The 18,426-nt window shown below is 41.0% G+C and overlaps 1 protein-coding gene across 1 annotated transcript; it reads right to left on the minus strand.

Moving 5' to 3' along the window:
- Window positions 1–15,565: 15,565 nt before the first annotated feature.
- Window positions 15,566–17,962, minus strand: LOC114903922 (disintegrin and metalloproteinase domain-containing protein 20-like). Its single transcript, XM_029237152.1, has one exon. The coding sequence runs from the start codon at window positions 17,960–17,962 to the stop codon at window positions 15,566–15,568; it is 2,397 nt and encodes a 798-aa protein (XP_029092985.1).
- Between the last annotated feature and the right edge of the window lie 464 nt (window positions 17,963–18,426).

Consider the following 18,426-nt stretch of genomic DNA (forward strand, 5'->3'; position numbering starts at 1 on the left):
CTGTGATTCTTTTGTATTTTATTTTGAATTGTTTGGCTTACACTTTTTGTTGTATGTTTGTTTGTTTAACTTATCTCTGTGCAGAGACAGAAACACATAGGGCCATAGGATTTATTAGAGAATATATTGTGAAGTGTGCAAGAATTTGTATATGGCATTGCCTCTCGCCTTAGTCACTTCCTTTTGATACTTCAGGGCTCATACAGCATCCAGGTTAGTCAAGTGTATTAATTCTCCAACTTTTCCTCATATCTTAAATGCTGAGGGAACTGTTCTAAAAGTCCAGACCTTTTCCTACCCTTTCACTACATAAAATGTCACCTTATGGATCTGACTCCAATAAAGGCTGGCACTCAGCTAATAGTCAATAATGGATTAAATCATATACGTGTATTCTAGGTAATGCCATAGCTAATAATCTGTTATCCTTATCAGATAAAGCATATATTCAATGTAAGAGAATATAGGTCTTCAGTCTCTCATTCATTCCATCATCCAAATAAGCACTTATTAAGAACCTTGAAATGATCTCGAAGGAGCAACTAAATAGTAAGAATTACAAGTATGCTGGAAGATTTTCATGAAACAAAATCTGGGGCAGTGAAAAATTTAAGCACCTAACAAATAATATATATTCTCACTTTAAGCATCACTACTGTATACCTTAGTACATCTATCTGATAAATCAAAGTGTATTTGTCATCATTTTACAATTCTCACAAAAAACACAGAATAGCTCATCAGTATGGCTTCTGCTGCTTTCCCATAAATATGACTCAAATCCCATCTGTGTGTTTCTAATGTTAATAAACAGAAAAAATAGTTGAACCAGCCATCTTAACTGTCACGCTTCCATGTGGCAGTTTATACAAATTTACATCCAGAGAACAAGGCATCTCCACCGTCCATGCCAGTCCCTCAGCACTAGTATGTTCTTGATATCTAGCCAAGTTACATAATCCTCCAGTATCTGCTCTACCATCACTTAACTCATGCAAGTATATGGGAGTGTTGTTATCAAAATCACCAATCTTGAGAGCTTTAATACTGAAGTTAGGTTTTAGAACTATGGCCAAATTTAATGGCTATGGTACAGAACGCTTACTTCATGAATCATCTGGTTTCATAATTGACATTTAGTATATAATTTAATTCACTAAAAATCTTAAAATTTTGGAAGAGCATGATTCCAGGCTCATTTTACAGGTGCACAAATTGAGGCTCAGAAAGGTTAAGAAGCTTGCACAACAGTTAACATTTGTACTATTTGTGAACTAGTACAAATGCCCCAACTTGAACTAAACTTCCTATAACATTTGACAATACTGATTATCTCCTTCTTGAAATTCTCTCCTCCCATGGCTTCCATGAATGTTTGGCTCCCATGGATCCTCTCCAACTTTGAGACTTCCTTTTGTCTTCTTCAGCCTTATAAACCTTCAGCTGGGGTCTTTAGCTCTCTTCCATTTTTTTTATTTGTCCCAGTGACTCTCAAACTGTAGTGTGCACAGGATCCCCTGGAGACTTTATCAAAACACAGATTGCTGTGTTCCATCCCCAAGGTTTCTGATTCAGTAGATCTGGAATGGGACCTGAAAAACTGGATTTTCTAAGAAGCTTCCAGATGCTGCTGCTGGTGGTGGTGGTCCAGGGACTACACTGTGAGAACTATTGCTGTATCCTCTTTTGCTGGGTAAACTCAACTTTCACCTTGGCTTCAAATTTTATCACAGTGTGGGTGACTTCTGCTACATTTCTAGTAGCCTAAATGGTTTTCTAACACCTCAAAGCCAACATTCCACAAAGATATCCTTTTGGAGGGGGTAAGGAGTCTTTCCCTCCATTCTAACTAATTTCTATAGCTAGAACTAGAGAGTTGGCTACTCAGTTTCCAATTCAGTCCAATTTCAAACCACTTAAAATTAGTCCTTGACATTATTCAATTAGGAAATTCACTGTTTTGCCTTTATTGCACATTTCTCCTGATAGTGATCATTAACAATCCAGTTTTAGAATTATTCATGTAGTTGTCTTATTACTTTTTATAGAGTATAGGCTACGGGATGAATGGGACTGTGTCTAATACATTTCTGTCCTCCATGACTTTTTTCATAGCCCTAAACCATAATTCATACTTTTTGGAAAAACAAATGAAATGGCAACTGGAAAGGTGGCAAGAGTTTCCCATACCATTCTATACAGTGAAGAATCCCCCATTAGTGATTCCTAAGCCAAACAAAAATCTGCTCCATAACACCTTGGAGAAAATCAAAGGTAACTCTCCTATACAAAAGTGCTAGAGATCTCTTCTGTACAGATTAGTGAAAGCAAAAAAATTCAAAGTTAATTGCATTGTGTTGAAGTACACTTACTACCTTGATTAAAAACAAGTTTCATGAAGTAGAGAAAATCAGGAAAATTCTAACTTTCCAATTGCCATGGGACTATAAAGCCCATTGAAAGCTTTCTGAATACTGTCAATTAAGCTAACCAGGGCTCCCTTTCTGAACAGGTGAATGTGTGCTTTTATGATATAAGTCAATGGTGAAACAGGATTTTATCTATTGAAATTTATGTTTACAAACCTTTGCAGAAAAACATATTTAGAAATGTAAAGACAAATCTTTGAATCCAGGGCAAGTAAAGTGTATTTTAATCTGAAGATAAACTTTTTGGAAAGGAAACCATTAAAAAAAATGGCCTATCTGTATGTGTGCTTTAAGTGCTTGAGTGACATCTGTTGCTCCGGTTAAAAAACAAGTCAAATATCATTGTACTATAAAGTTTCCTATACATCAAAACACAATGCACATCCAATAAAAATAGAACTTGACACCTCAAAAGTAAATCTGCTTACTAAAGTGCCACTTCAAAATCATGTAACACTTTTTTTTAATTTAATTTTTTTTCAGTTTTATTGAGATAAATTGACATGTAACGTTATATAAGATTAATGTGAACAACATAACAACTGGATATACATATATATTGTGAAATGATTACCACAATAAATTAACATACATCGTCTCATATAGTTACAATATTTTTTTCTTGTGTTGAGAACTTTTAAGATCTATAACACTATTAGTAATACTACTTTGCATAACCCCCCAAATCAAAAACGGTATCAAAATAGAAATTATAAGTTATGTGGCAAGTAATAAAAAGGAAAAAAATTTCATATGAAATCTATTATTTAAGATGACAGAAAATAAATATCCGACTTACAAAAAAAGAAAAAGAAGAACCAAGAGAAAGTATAAAGAGAGAATTAGTCAAAAGAAAAGCTAAGATAAAAGAAATGGAAAACAAACAAAACCAGAAGAATGGATCAACAAAACCAAAAGCTGGTTAGTACAAAGAATCAATTAATAGATTAAGGGAAGAAAATTAATGTTAGGGATGAGGCAGAAAATAAAAACGTGTAAAAGAAAATAAAAATGATTACATGAGAATTTCAAATTATAGTCTATTATAGTAAATCAATTGAACAGCTAGATAAATTGATGTTTTGGTGATAAAACATAAATGATCATTTAAAAGTCGAATATAACAATTACTATGGAAATTGGAAATTTACCGTTAAGAAGAACTAGGCAGTTGGCTGTGACACAGGAGGAAATATTCACGTTAATTGAGCCAAACCATATCTTGCAAAAGTCTAGTGCAGGGGCTTCCCTGGTGGCGCAGTTTTTAAGAATCCTCCAGCCAATGCAAGGAACACGAATTCGATCCCTGGTCCGGGAAGATCCCACTTGCCGGGGAGCAACTAAGCCCGCACGCCACAACTACTGAGCCTGCACTCTAGAGCCCGTGAGCCACAACTACTAAGCCCGCGCACCTAGAGCCTGTGCTCCGCAACAAGAGAAGCCACCACAATGACAAGCCTGCCACCACAACGAAAGAATAGCCCATGTCACCACAAGTAAAGCAACGCACAGCAACAAAGACCCAACGCAGCCAAAAATTAATTAACTAATTAATTAATTTTAAGAAAGTCTAGTGCAAAATTTTATTCCTCCTCTATTAAGATCTTCTTGGGGACTATTATATAGGTACTTTTACTGGTTCCTTAAAGGAATTTACCATTTCATGGTTTCAAGAGCCTTTTCCCCAACACCGTATGATCACAGACCTGATATCAACTTCCTTTGCCAGTTGTTTGAAGGTTTCTGGAAGAATTTAAGCCCTTATGGCTTGTCCTTTATGTCCTCCCTAGGTGCAAAGTTCTTTACTGTCTACATATGTTGGGTATCCCTCAAACAAAAAGTATCACTTTTTGTGGAGCCCCAGAGTGGATGCCCAGGGAAAATTTAGAAACCCAAGAGGAAGGATTGGAGTCTAGAGTGATAATGAGAAAATAAGGCAAATTTGAAAAGAAGCATAAATGAGTCAGTAGTTGGTATTAGAATGGACTGATGGGTGGAGAAGCTAGATGTTAAAGGGGAGCTGGAAACTTCTAGGGGATTTCTAAGCAAGGGAGAGATGGGAATACAAGCCACCCCACCCCCTCACTGTCCCCCAGAGCCAGGTGAACAAGGGGTGTCCCATGGGTGGCAGCTGCAAAAACCAGGCCACCAGACATAAAAAACTGAGTCACCAGCAGTGTGGTGGAGTAAAACTCCCCTCCAGGAGACACTGGTGCACTGGAGTGTAGCAGAGGGAGAGCTTAAAATAGTGCCCGCCCTCCAAGGTCTCTGTAAAGGATTAGAGTCAGCCCTTAGATGAATGTTTAGTTAGAGGCCTGCCCCTCAGGTCGCAGTCATAATGGTTAGTTAATAGGCTTCCTTCACAGACAGACCAAGCATTTGGGTCTGTTGCCTTTTGCTGTGTCCTGGGGGTGGTAGCTGTTTAAGAACCCTTTCTCTCTTGGCTACAATCCTGTGGGACCCAAGATCATAAGCCCCACTGTCCTCCAGAGACAGGCAATGTAGAGGTGTCTCCTGGCAGCAGCCACAAATATCTGGGTGCCAGACAGAGGGGTATGAGCTCCTTTCTAGGTGACATCAGTTATTACAGTCCCATGGGACAGGAACGCAAACTCCCCTGGCCTCCAGAGCCATGCAGTTAAGATGCATGCCTTTGGCAGCAGCTGCAAAGATCTGGGCAGCAGACTCATGTAAAAGGTCCCTTCCAGGAGAAACTGGTGCTCTGGAGCATGGCAAAGGGAGAGTGCAAAGATGGCACCCGCCAGTCTCTGTCCCTGGAGAGTATTCCAGCAGGCTCCCAGATGTATGTGTTAAATTAGATGTCTGCTCCTCAGGCTGATGCTTTAATATAAGCAGGTGAGCCTCCTTCACTTTCTTTATTTAATTTTTTAAAAGTTTTCTCTATACAATTTTTATTTTATATTTTTTAATTACAATGCTTTCTTCCAATTTTATTGAGATGTAATTGAAAAACAGCTCTGTATAAGTGTACAGCATAATGATGTAACTTACATCATGAAATGATTACCACAATAAGTTTAGTAAACATCCATCTCGTAAAGATACAATATTAAACAATTAGAAAAAATTATATTTTCCTTGTGATGAGACCTCGGGATTTACTCTCTTAACGACTTTCACATATAACACACAGCAGTGTTAATTATATTTATCCTGTGGTACACTACAATCTTGGATTTACTTATTGTAAAACTGGAAGTTTGTACTTTGTGACTACCTTCATCCGTCCCCACAACCCTGCCTGCGGTAAGCACAGATCTGATCTCGTTTTCTGTGAGTTTGTTTGTTTGTTTCGAGGTATAATTGACCAACAACGCTATATTAGTTCCTGGTATATAGCACAGTGATTCCATATTTCTATACGTTTCAAAATGATCACCATGGTAAGTCTACTTACCATCTGTCACCATGCAAAGACATTACATGATTATTGACTATATACTCCACAGAGTACGTGTCATAGCCATGACTCATTAGTTCTGTAACTGGAAGTTTCTACCTCTCAATCTCTCCTCCCCTGCCTCCCCTCTGGCAACCATCTGTTCTCTGTATCTATGACTATGTTTCTATTTTGTTATGTTTGTTCATTTGTCTTGATTTTTATTTATTTTTTATAAATTTATTTATTGTTTTTATTTTTGGCTGCATTGGGTCTTCGTTGCTGTGCGTGGGCTTTCTCTAGTTGCGGCGGGCAGGGGTTACTCTTCGTTGCAGTGTGTGGGCTTCTCATTGTGATGGCTTCTCTTTGTTGCAGAGCGTGGGCTCTAGGCACACGGGCTTCAATGGCTGTGGTGCGCGGGCTCAGTAGTTGTGGCTTGCAGGCTCTAGAGCACAGGTTCAGTAGTTCTGGTACCCAGGCTTAGTTGCTCCACGGCATGTGGGATCTTCCCAGACCAGGGATCGAACCCATGTCCCCTGCATTGACAGGCGGATTCTTAACCACTGCACCACTAGGGAAGCCCTGTCTTGATTTTTAGATTTCACATACAAGTGAAATCATATAGTATTTGTCATTCTTTGGGTGACTTGTTTCACTAAGCATAATACCCTTTAAGCCCATTCATGTTGCCACAAATGACAAGGTTTCATTCTTTTTTATGGCTAAGTAATATTTTACTTTATAGATGTATTGTGTGTATATATATATATAATGCATACCACATATATATAAATACATATATATATATACATATATATATATCACATCTTCTTTATCTATTCAACTATGGGTGGACTCTTAGGTTGCCCCCCTATCTTGGCTATTGTAAATAATGCTGCAATGAACATTGGGGTACATTTATCTCTTCAAATTAGTATTTTCATTTTCTCAGGATAAGTAATCAGGAAGGGAACTGCTGGATTGTACAGTAGTTCTAGTTTTCATTTTTTGAAGAACCTCCATACTCTTTTCCATAGTGGCTGCACCAATTTACATTCCCAATAACAGTGCACGAGGGTTCCCTTTTTTCCACATCTTGCCAACACTTGTTATTTGTTGTCTTTTTGATGATAGCCATTCTGACAAGTGTTTAATATCCCTAATGATTAGTGATGTACACCTAAAACTAACAGAATGTTATATGTCAATTATACATCAATACAAATTATTTAAAATGTACTGGTGCAAGGGGCAACATCATCTTTAAGGAGTTCAGTTGAGTCCCTCATCTGTAGAGCAGTCTGATGATACACTGTCACAGACCAGTGTTTGTTAAGAGCTCTGAGGATAATGAGTTCTCCCAAGTAACAGAGGTCAGGGGCTGCACTTAAGAGCCTGAAACTACGGGACCAGAATTAGCATCAAAATTGCCAATATTGGAGGGGCTGCTGAAGTGATTTACCTTTCACCTAAGGACTTCTGAGGTGCTAACAGACAATGTCATTCTAAGACAAACAGATGAGTAGCCAGAGAGTGCTGCTTAACATCTATAATCAGAAGAAGGCAAAGTGGGAGGAGCAGGAGACTGAGAATGGTTGCACCAAAAAAAAAAAAAATAGTGATGCCTGCTCAGTTCATGTGGCAAAGCTAATTTTCAAATACAGAATCTGTTGACTAAAGAGATCACTGTGCTCCTAGGAGGAAGGACATATCAACATCATGACAAATAGATTATGTAGTGATTCTCCCAGTCCTTTCCCCAAGAAACCTACAACCATTTCCTTGGGAGACAATATGATAGGGATAGAGAAACAACTAGAATTGTGTTCACCATGGGAATGTAGACACAAGCGTCACCATTAAAGACTAAAAGAAGCAGTAGTTGTTATACGTTTCACATCACCATTGAAATCACCAATCCAGCCTTTACAGGAAACTTCTCGATCCAAATGAGTGATTATAGATAACCAACTCTCCCAAGTATAATGTCTTATTGTGGCTGCTATGTCAGATATACTATCATTGCTAGAGGATATTAAAATGGCCTCAGGTGCATAGCATGCAGCCATTGATTTGGTTAACTACTTAATTTCTATTTGGATCAGAAAAAAGCATCAAAAGAAGGTAGCATTCATGTGGCATGGATAACCATATTTGTATATTTGCCTCCAGGGCCATGTCCACCTTTCTACATCTGGCATATTATCTGAACAGATTTAGACCCTCAGAACATACAGAGGACATCGTACTGATTCATTATATCAAGAGCATCATGCTGATGGGAGACCAGGCGAACGTGAGTTGGTTAGTTCATTAGAGGTCTTATAAGGAGGTATACATTGCAAGGTTAGGAGATAAACCTTACAAAGATTCAGGGACAATTCACATTATCGGAGTATTTAGGTTTACAGTGGTATAGGTAATATTCAGACATACCCCGAGAGTAAAGGCAAATTGCTTCATGGTGCCTTCCTTACCACAAGGAAGGTGCTGGCTGATATATATGCTTCTTTGCATTACTGAAGCAAACATTTCACACCTATGAATATGATGCTGGATGATAATGAAGGTGGCCATCTTTGAGTAGGAACACAAGGCAAGAAAGGGCCTTGCTTTCTTGCTAGCCTGTGTAAGCAGAAGCCATAATTTGGGCCATAAAGTCTGGCACGGCTGATGTCTTTGACCCTGTGGGAAACTGGTGGTAGGGGTAAAGATGTGGTGTGGAATCTGTGGCAGGCCCCAAAGGAGAATCACAACGTAGGCCGTAGGGTTTTGTAATGAGGCCATGCCATCAGACTATGGAGAAACAGCTCTCTGTGCATTGGGGGAACCTGAGCAAAGTGAGCTTTTAGTCCATGTGGCCCCATATGAGCACGTGCCCTGAATCATTGTGTATCAGCTAGGTTTCTCTGGGCCTGGCGATCCATAAAATCAGATGGATCTGGCAGCAATTCACAGCAACCTCAAAATAGAACATCCAATACCAAGCTCATACAAGAGGAGAAGACATGTGTACGTTGTATGAGCGGGTATTTGAAGTCATCATATCACTCACCATGGTTTCACCAGTCACTTCACTCAGCTTCCATATATGCCCACATGGGGGTTTTGTTCAGTCAGCTAAATGAGGAATAAAATGCCTGACTTTGGTGTATGGTTGGGTAGGCTTGGTATGTGGGTTCAAACCAAACATGGAAGATGACTGCATAATATTCCTCTTCAGAGATGACTCTAAAAAGAGAGAAATAACAAAAAATAATATTCTGGGGCAGTTTTATGGCTAGTACCTTGGTCGTCTACCTTATGTGGAAGGTCTCCAATTAGACTACTTCAGGTGGCTAAGAGCCTTGAGAGCTGGTCAGGGCCTGAAATAAAAAGGACTAGAGTGTCAGAGAAAAAGGTGTTCTAGGGTAGAGCTCTGTGGCTGCTCATATAGCTGCAATCAGGAAGTGTGAAGATTTTCTTTTTTAAGTATAGTTGATTTACAATATTATGTTAGTTTCAGTTTATAGCAAAATGATTCAGATATATATTTCTATATATCTCTATATGTATGTATCTATCTATCTCTATATGGTGCGGATTATTTTCCATTATAGGTTCTTAGAAGATATTGAATAGAGTTCCCTGTACTATATAGTAAATCCCTTTTGCTTATCTATTTTGTGTATAGTAGTTTGTATCTGTTAATCCCATACTCCTAATTTATCCCTCCACTCCCTCCCTTCTCCCTTTGGTAACCATACGTTTGTTTTCTATGTCTGTGAGTCTGTTTCTGTTTGGCATATAGATTCATTTGTATTATTTTTTAGACTCCACATGTAAGTGATATCATATAATGTTTGTCTTTTTTCTGCCTGACTTACTTCACTTAGTATAATATTATCTAGGTCCATCCATGTTGCAGCAAATGGCAATATTTCATTTTTATGGCTGAGTACTATTCCAGTGTATACACATACCACAGTTTTTTAAAAAAATCTTTTGGCCACGCCACACAGCATGTGGGATCTTAGTTACCCTAACAGGGGTCGAACCCGTGATCCCTGTGCTGGCAGAGCAGAGTCTTAACCCCTGGACCACCAGGGAAGTCCCACGTACCGTATCTTCTTAAACCAATCGTCTATAGATGGGCATGTGGGTTGTTTCCATGTCTTGGCTATTGTAAATAGTGCTGCTATGAACATTGGGGTGCGTGTATATTTTTGAATTAGTGTTTTCATTTTATCCGGACATATACCCAGGAGTGGAATTGCTGAATCTTATGGTAGTTCTATTTTTAGCTTTTTAAGGAATCTCCATACTGCTTTCCATGGTGACTGCACCAATTTACATGCCCACCAACAGTGTACAAGGGTTCCCTTTCCCCCACATCCTCTCCAGCATTTATCATTTGTAGACTTTTTAATGATGGTCATTCTGACAGTTGTGAGGCAATACGTCATTGTGATTTTGATTTGCATTTCTCTAATAATTAGCGATGTTGAGCATCTTTTCATATGCTTCTTGGCCATCTGTATGTCTTCTTTGGAGAAATGTCCATGTAGGCCTTCTGCACATTTTTGATTGGATTTTTGTAGCACAGCTTCATGCCTATCAAGAAGCTTCCATCCTGGAAAAGGCCCTGAGCAACCAGGCAGACAAAATGACTCAGCCAATCAACATTAGACAATCTTCACCATTAACCACCATGGAACTGGCACAATGGGCACATGAGCAGAGTGGCCATGGTGGCAGACGTAGTGGCTACAGTGAGCTCAATAGCATGAACTCCCGCTTGCCAAGAACGTCAGTCCAGGTACTACCGTCCCTAAATGTCCAACTTGCCAACAACAAAGATCATTGCTGAAGTCCTGAGAAGTCATTATTTCTCAAGAAGACCTAGCAGTTAATTGGTGGGAAGTCAACTACCGTGGGCCCCTTCCAATCTGGAAGGGCCAGCATTTGGTCCTCGCAAGAACAGATAGCAATTCTAGATGTGATAAGTAGCCTTTTGTGCCTGCAGAGCCACAGCCAGCATCAGTATTGGGGGCTTGCTTATGAAATGTGTGATCTTTAACCATGGAGTCCCACGTGGCTTAGGACGTGAACAGAGACCTCAGCCTTCAGTGAATGAGGTAAAGGAATGGGCCCATCCCAATGGAATCCATTGTTTGCATCACATCAAATATTCACTGGCAACCACCCGCACACTGCACTGCAATGAGCTACTGAAGGCACAGCCGAAACATCAGCTCAGAGACAATATCCTGGAAGGATAGAGTGCCATCCTTCAGGGTGCAGTGTGTATGTTCAATCAAAGACTGCTACATGGTACTGTATATCCATTATGAGGAATATATGGGATCGGGAAGCAAGGAGTAGAATTTGGGTGGCCCTACTTACCATGACTCTTAATGATCCACTGGTGGTTTTTCTGCTTGTCCTCCCAGCAACTGTGTATTCTCCAGGGCTGTAGGTAGGTCTTGGTCTACAGAGAATGCACTTTTGCCAGGGATACAGCATGAATGCCATGGAACTGCAAGGTACAGTGGCCATCGAGGCCCCTCAGTCATCATATGTCCAAAGACTAGCTTGTGAGAACAGGAGTCACCATTATGGATGGAGTCATTGACCCGCAGTAGCAGGGGAGTTAAGGCTGCTATTCCTCAGTAGAGGCTTGGAGGATTACCTGTGGAACCCAGGTGATACTCTTGCCAGACTCCTGGAACTCCCTTGCTTGGGCAATGGTGACTGGAATGGACTTGTGCAACAATCTTGGCCTGAGAGGTCTCAGACTCCTCGAGGATAAAGATGCAAAATTTTTTAACAAACAATATAGAAAGTCTCCTGTTTTTCCTGTATGTTGTGCTCTTCCCCATCTACTTTCTCCATTCTTATACTCATACCTCATGAGTATCTAAAACTACCACAAGGATTGCAGAAACAGTTCTCAGCAATAGTGTTCTGTTGGTTATCGGGACTCCTTCAAGGGGCAGGATAACAGGAAAGTGCCTCAGGCACTCGTCTTGGTTAAAGGTGAAACTGCTGCTGAAGTTAAAATATAGGACAGTTCCTCCAATTCTTCCTCTTACAGAAACCCTGAGCCTGCTTCAGCTGTGAAGCCACCTGGTCTGCTGTTGTTCTCTGTTATGCCTCAACTCAGTGAAGGCTTTACCCTCTATTGGAGTCACAGAAATCTTTAAAAAAAAAAAAAAAAGTTGGTGCCATTGCTTGGGAGAAGGTGGAAGAATTTCCAGCACTGCCTGGTGGGGTCAAAAACAGAACCGATCAACTGAGCTTTGGTGTGGAGGTAAGTCCTCCTTCTCTTCTTATTATTTTTTGTTCGTTTTTGGTTTTTTTGTTTGTTTCTTCATAGTTGGAGTTGCGGGGCCATGACCATCTCTTGAAGGTCAACCTTTTGTCAGACTGAGGTCAGTAATTTTCTTCTGCTTTCTGGAGAATTTTGGACAAGCAAAGAATTAGGCATTTTTCCTAAGGTAGGTCATGTCCCTCTTTCTACCTCAGACTTCTTTTACCCGGGGAAACTCCTCTTTTACCCACACTGCTGGTCAGATTTGCTCTAGAAATATGGTCTGCCAGAAAGGTCCTTACTCTATTACTTTCTTCTCAAAGTTGCATGGTTTCATTGAGTACGATCTCAAACTGTAGTGGCCCTTTGGTTTCTTGGGCATGTCAGACTTGTGTGTGTGGCACCTTAGAAGAAAGGGCATTAGAATAGCCATCACACCATGGGCAGTCTACCTCAGTTTGAGGTAGAGATAGATGGGCCCCTGGGCTGCACAGCTGGTGTTTGTCAAGTGGAGTAAAAGTGAAGCTTTGTTCTCCCCCCAGACACTCCAAGGACAAAGCTAGTGGCAGAAGCTGAGCTCTGCTGAAGTAAAGAGATAAGATGACCACTCCTGAGGTCAAGGAAAACTTCCCTGTCTGCACATGCGCAGGAAGGCTCCTTGGGGGTCAAAAAGGGAGGGGCGCCACCCCCTAATAATCTGTGGACATACCCCCAGGGGCCTCTGCGGTGGGATCCATCTTAGCAAAAAGTTGCACGTGCATGTTGGGGAGGGTCCTAGGACAGGTCAGGTGTGAAAGAAGCGACAAGATGATTGACCAAAGGTAAACAAAGACCCGGAAGAACCATCCTATATAAGTGATTTAAATCACCTCTTTACTGCGCTCCTCATTAGATTAGAGAGGACACCCACACCCCTTCTCTCCTTTCTCTCTGGGTGTGTATTTCTGTCTTGCTTCAGTATTAAATAAACAAACTCTTTCTCCGGTGCTCTCCCACTTATTGAGCTGTGCCTCTAATAATAAACTTTGTACCTGTTTTTGCAGTTTTTGCCTCCTTAAAACATTCTTGCTTTCGAATGGGGCAAGAGCCATGGGGACTTTGCTTCTAGCCTGTAGCCCCTGGTGGTCTAGTGGTTAGGATTCCTGGCTTTTCACCCAGGCTACCCAAGTTCAATTCCTGGGCAGGGAACTAAGCTCCCTCTTCAGGACAGCTCATTGCTGTCTCTCTGAGAGCAAGTTGGTACAAAGAAGCCAAGAAAGGAAAGATTTTGAACAGATTCTAATATTCTGTGACCCCTAGTATACAACTTTCACATTGCTTCTTCCTGTCCCAGAGACCTTGTCTTTCTATGTCTACCTATGTTTGTGTGTCTCACAACCCCACTCCTTTGTCACCTTCCTCCTATCCTTACCCCTGTTTTCCTTTATGCCCCCTTGATTCTCTTCTTCACCTTCTGGTGCTCCCACTTACCTTTGTTCTGGAACTTCACCCTTTCTTGATATGCCATAGCCCTAGCAATAGGAAAAAAAAAATCTTCTAAGGCTATCCCTGAGCGTGTCTGCCCTTATTTGACTGGGAATAATCCAACCACGTTAACCTGGCTGTAATGATTCAGTCTCACATATCTGGCACCAATTAGAAACTGATTTTAAGGAATACCCATGTTGGACCTTAACACGAGACAGCCACCTTTTAAAAGTATGGCCTATACCTGGAATATCAAATGTTGTTTAGAAACATAAAATAGACTGGGGATCACACTCATCCTCAGGGTAAAACACTTAGGTCAAGATTTTGGAGATAGCCTGGTAACCAAAGAGAAAACATACACAATTGACTGTAGGGTACTACAAATTAAACACCTTGAGGGAAACAAAAGGTCCTTCACCGGTGCAAAAAGACCAAAAAGGACATGAGTAGATATCAGAAAAATAGAAATAGAGAAAAGAAGCTACAGGGGCCACAGTTTTCACCTTTTGGCAAATGGACTGCTAATTTGAAACAAAATCACCCCGACCCACAGGAAGAAAGATACTTTGTCTTCATCAGGAGCCTTTGGATCAAGGAGAAGTAACCATGTTCGTAAATGGTCATCCAACTTCTATTTTAATAGATATTGGTGCAAAGAGCGAATGCAGTAACATATGTTTGACAAGGGTATGGTAAACTGGGTCTCAGACCTGTCAAGGATGAAGATCCAGATTACTCTACTGGATAAGCTCTGTGGACAAGAAATGCTGCCTAAGAGAACTCTATAAAAGTTGGACAAATTAAAATGTCACAGAGTGGCAATCCCATTGATTCTCTACTGCTGCATCCTTCCTCTTCCCTTAGGTACCTACCCTCATCTGGACTCCATATTTAGAAAGGGATTTGATACAACGTCTGGGACATTTTAATAGCACGAATATAACACATCTCACTTATGAGACCTGCTTCTAATACTCTCTGGTGAAGCGATTGCTTCCTGTTTCCTTTTATGTAAGTTTTTGTTCCTGTACATATTATACGTCAGGCACGCAGTTCCATCCTGTACTTTATAGACAGGCTGTGCTTAGGCAATTCCTAGGATTTTAAATATGAGATGGTATGACATTAATAACTAGGGCCCATAAGAAGTGATAAATCAGTGATCAATGGCTCCTTGTGTGATGGTTTTACAATAAAAGATATCAAATGCCAAAGTCCTTATACTTGGAATACTTCTGTTTTAGCACTACCCAAGATAATAATGAGAATGAAAGAGTCAGCATTTATTAAGTGCCTAACATATTCCGGGCCCTTCTTAGGGCCTTTCTTTGGACCATCACAAAACCCCAGAAAAGTACATTTCATCTCTCAGTGTAACATGTCAGATATAACCTTGATCCTCTGAAAGCCTATGACTTTGGACAAGATCACATACTTAGCAGGTTGTTGAACTACTGTTGATATTCATGCACTTACGACCCAAAATTTTTGATCTTCCTACTGTATCTGTCAAGGTGTCTTTTAGGCTATCTTTTATGTTAGGCTTATTTAACACTAGCAAAAACATGAACCAATAACACAAATCTAGTACATAATCAACTAAGGGGAAGTCTAATAAACTATTAAACAAGTGCATACCGGTTCAAACAAGGAGTGCTACAGGCATATCTGTGAAACTTTAGTATGCACAACATAAATAAGTATAAGTCCTCTTGTTGTTGAATCTAACAGTTCCCACTATCATCTACAGGAGTAGTAAGACTACGACCAGATCTAAAATATTAAATGCATTTAACCACACAGACCCTTTTTAAATTGCCAAGTCATTTTATTTCAAGATAACAACTTGGGAAGAGTTATAGAATTACGTAATTAATCCTGTAAGAGTGATTATCGATCATTTCTTCCAGTAAGTGCCAAAGTAATTTTCTCCATTTTGTGTGTTCCAGTTTGTATTTACTTGGGTTCAAGGGGTTATTTTTTCCAACAGTTTATTTTTCGTTTTCCATAGAAAAAGGCACCTATCACCGCTGAAAGCAAAAGAAGGAAAAGACGAAGAAGCAGTAGAGCTATTCCTCTGTTTATATTCACTAGTAGCCTGGCTCGAATACCTATTTCTCTGTCAGGTGGGGGGCCACTATCTACACTGCCACCTGGTCCTTTCTCGCTACAATTTGGTGGTTTCCAGCCTTGCTGACAGTGACAATGTCTTCGGTTGTTGCAGACCCCTCTGTAACTGCACATCTTGACATCACAGTCAAAACCCATGTCTTGAAAAAAAGTACAGTTTTGGTCCTTACAGTATGATCCTGGTCCACATGATGCACCATCCACTACGAGCCCCATTTCTGGTGAGTCTGTCCCAAAGTGGGCATCGTACCCAAAGCAGCTTTCTGGTTGAATATCTTGTACTACTATATGATGAAATGTAGTGTGCTCCCCGCCACCAGGAAGTTCCTTCACATTAGCACAGTGCAGCATTCCACACAGAACATCATCTTGTTCACATTTTACAGGGTTTCCTCCTCCTCGAAGCAACCTCACACCACAGTTCCCAAATCGGTCACCTATGATATTCAATGTTTTATAGCATGCTGGTGCAGCATCTTTTACTTTATAGCCAAAGAGGGCTTGACACTGCATATCACGGTCACTACAGTTTCCCTTCACACAAACAGCTAATGGCGAACATGGGGTTCCATCCTGGATATAAGTGTCAGCTGGACAAACATGCGTTGCCCCGTTACAGTATTCTGGTAAATCACAAATACCAAGAGTATCTCTGCAAAGAGTTCCAGGTTGAGCATATTTACACTTAACACAGCAACTTCCTTCATTGCAATCACTGCCATTGGTGAGGACACAATGGTTCTGACAACACGGATCCCTAGCACAGTCTTTTAAGGTGCCACAGTCACATTCTTCCCTCTGATTTATGATCTTGTCACCACAGCGAGGAGCTACATAAGGAAAATTACGGTATGGTACATTTGGTATACTCAAACAAGGATCCCACATAGAAACCCGCTGATGCAGTTGGCTATATGTACAATTGCTCATCATATCTAGAAGACCAGGCTCAGGAGCCATGATGCAGTGATCTCTTCGAAAACAGTGACAACCTGGACCATCGTGTACACAGCCCAGAACATGACCTATTGCATGTGCTGCAACAGTTGAAGCTAAAAATATGTGATAATTTGAAACAAATACAAACGATGCTCCCCAATTGGGGTTGCATATTCCTTCATGGCTGCTATAATATGAGGACCCAGCGATTTTATGTCCTGTGAAAAGCATTGAAGTATCATGAGGAATTTGTGTATACCATCCCCACCATTTCCATAAACCAAAGTCACTTACTGCAGCTTCAGCACTACGCCAATTGTATAAATCTATCCTATCCATGCCATCCCATATGCACATAAGACGAATCAAAACCTGAAGTTGACCCTGGTAGAAAATGCTATGCAATATGTTGTTTATAATCACTACATTCTCTATTATACGTGTATGATTAGGGTTCCGAACAACTAATGAGTTAGAAACTGTGTAGTGAATTTTTAAGTATTTCCTATGCGGCCACCACAAATACGCAGGAGCTGCTCTAGGTATCTCAGCAATCATCGCCTCCTCATATGCTTGATTTGTATCTTTCCTTTCAATCTTACACTTTGCATCCTCTGCTGGTGTTTTTTGCGACACAAGCTGAGAAATCACATGCTCGAATTTGGAAGAAGCCTCCAGTGGTTTGATTTCGTAAGTGAAGTCATCCACCTGCAGCATGCCACGCAGACCCCCATAGCAGGTGTCCAGTGTGCCCATGGACCCAGGAACCCCTTCCAGGTAGCTAAAGTAGTAACAGTCTCGGGGGATAAAAGGGTAGTCCTCCTGCATGGCGCCTTGGTCGTTATCGGTGATAACAGGAAAATGCCTGGGCAGCAAGCTCTTCTTGACTCTCATGTGAAGCACGTGTCTTTGGCCACTGAAGCGAACCTTGTAGGAGAGCTGGCCTTGTGTTGCGGCTCCACGCACTCTGTGGGACACCTTCCTGGGGATCACAATTTCAGAGGAAGTGAAGCGCCAACCTGGGGGGTCATGGGAGCAGCAGGTCGGAAACAGGAGCAGCCAGAGCAGAGGAAGCCAGAGATCACCTGCCAGGTGGGCCTGGGCCCAGGCAGGCCCCATGAGTGAGGAAGCCTGTGACCAAAGAAATCCACTCCAGCGGGAGGCAGGCAAGACTATCCCTGCAACAGCAACTCCTAAACAGCAGTCTAGTCCTGAGGAGAGCAGAGAGAGGCTGGAGGCTGGGCATCCCCAGAGAGGTGCAGGAGGGAGGGGGCAGCTCTTACATAACAATGGTGTATTCATGAGGGGGAGGGGCTGTGCTAAGTGATCCTGGGGATCCTGGCACAGGGCTCTTAGAGAGGAGGAAACATGGGAGAAATTAGGAAAAATGGAGTGTATAGCTTGGGCTGAATGGTCCCACCGTCTCTTGGAGAAGTCACAGGGGAAGAATCAGTGGGTGTTGTGCAATTTTAAGACAGTGATTGACATTTTTTCCCTGAAACCAAAATGAGACAAGGCTTCAATTCGTAATTAAGAAATTACGAAATGGAGAGGAGAGTGGAAGCTTCTTTTTGTAAGAATTTTGAGGAAAGAATCAGATTCTCTCATACTTTATAAAAATGGAATGTGTTGGGGGTGATTAACGGAACAAAAGAATAAATAGTGTCACGAGTAGAAAAGGTAGGGTAGATAATAATAGTTTCTAATAAAGTTAAACTTATACTTGCCCTACGTCTCAGTGATTCCAGCCATAGGACGTTCCCCAC

Source organism: Monodon monoceros, unplaced genomic scaffold (assembly GCF_005190385.1).
Source record: "Monodon monoceros isolate NGI ecotype Baffin Bay Population unplaced genomic scaffold, NGI_Narwhal_1 Super_Scaffold_21, whole genome shotgun sequence".
NCBI classification, from domain to species: domain Eukaryota; kingdom Metazoa; phylum Chordata; class Mammalia; order Artiodactyla; family Monodontidae; genus Monodon; species Monodon monoceros.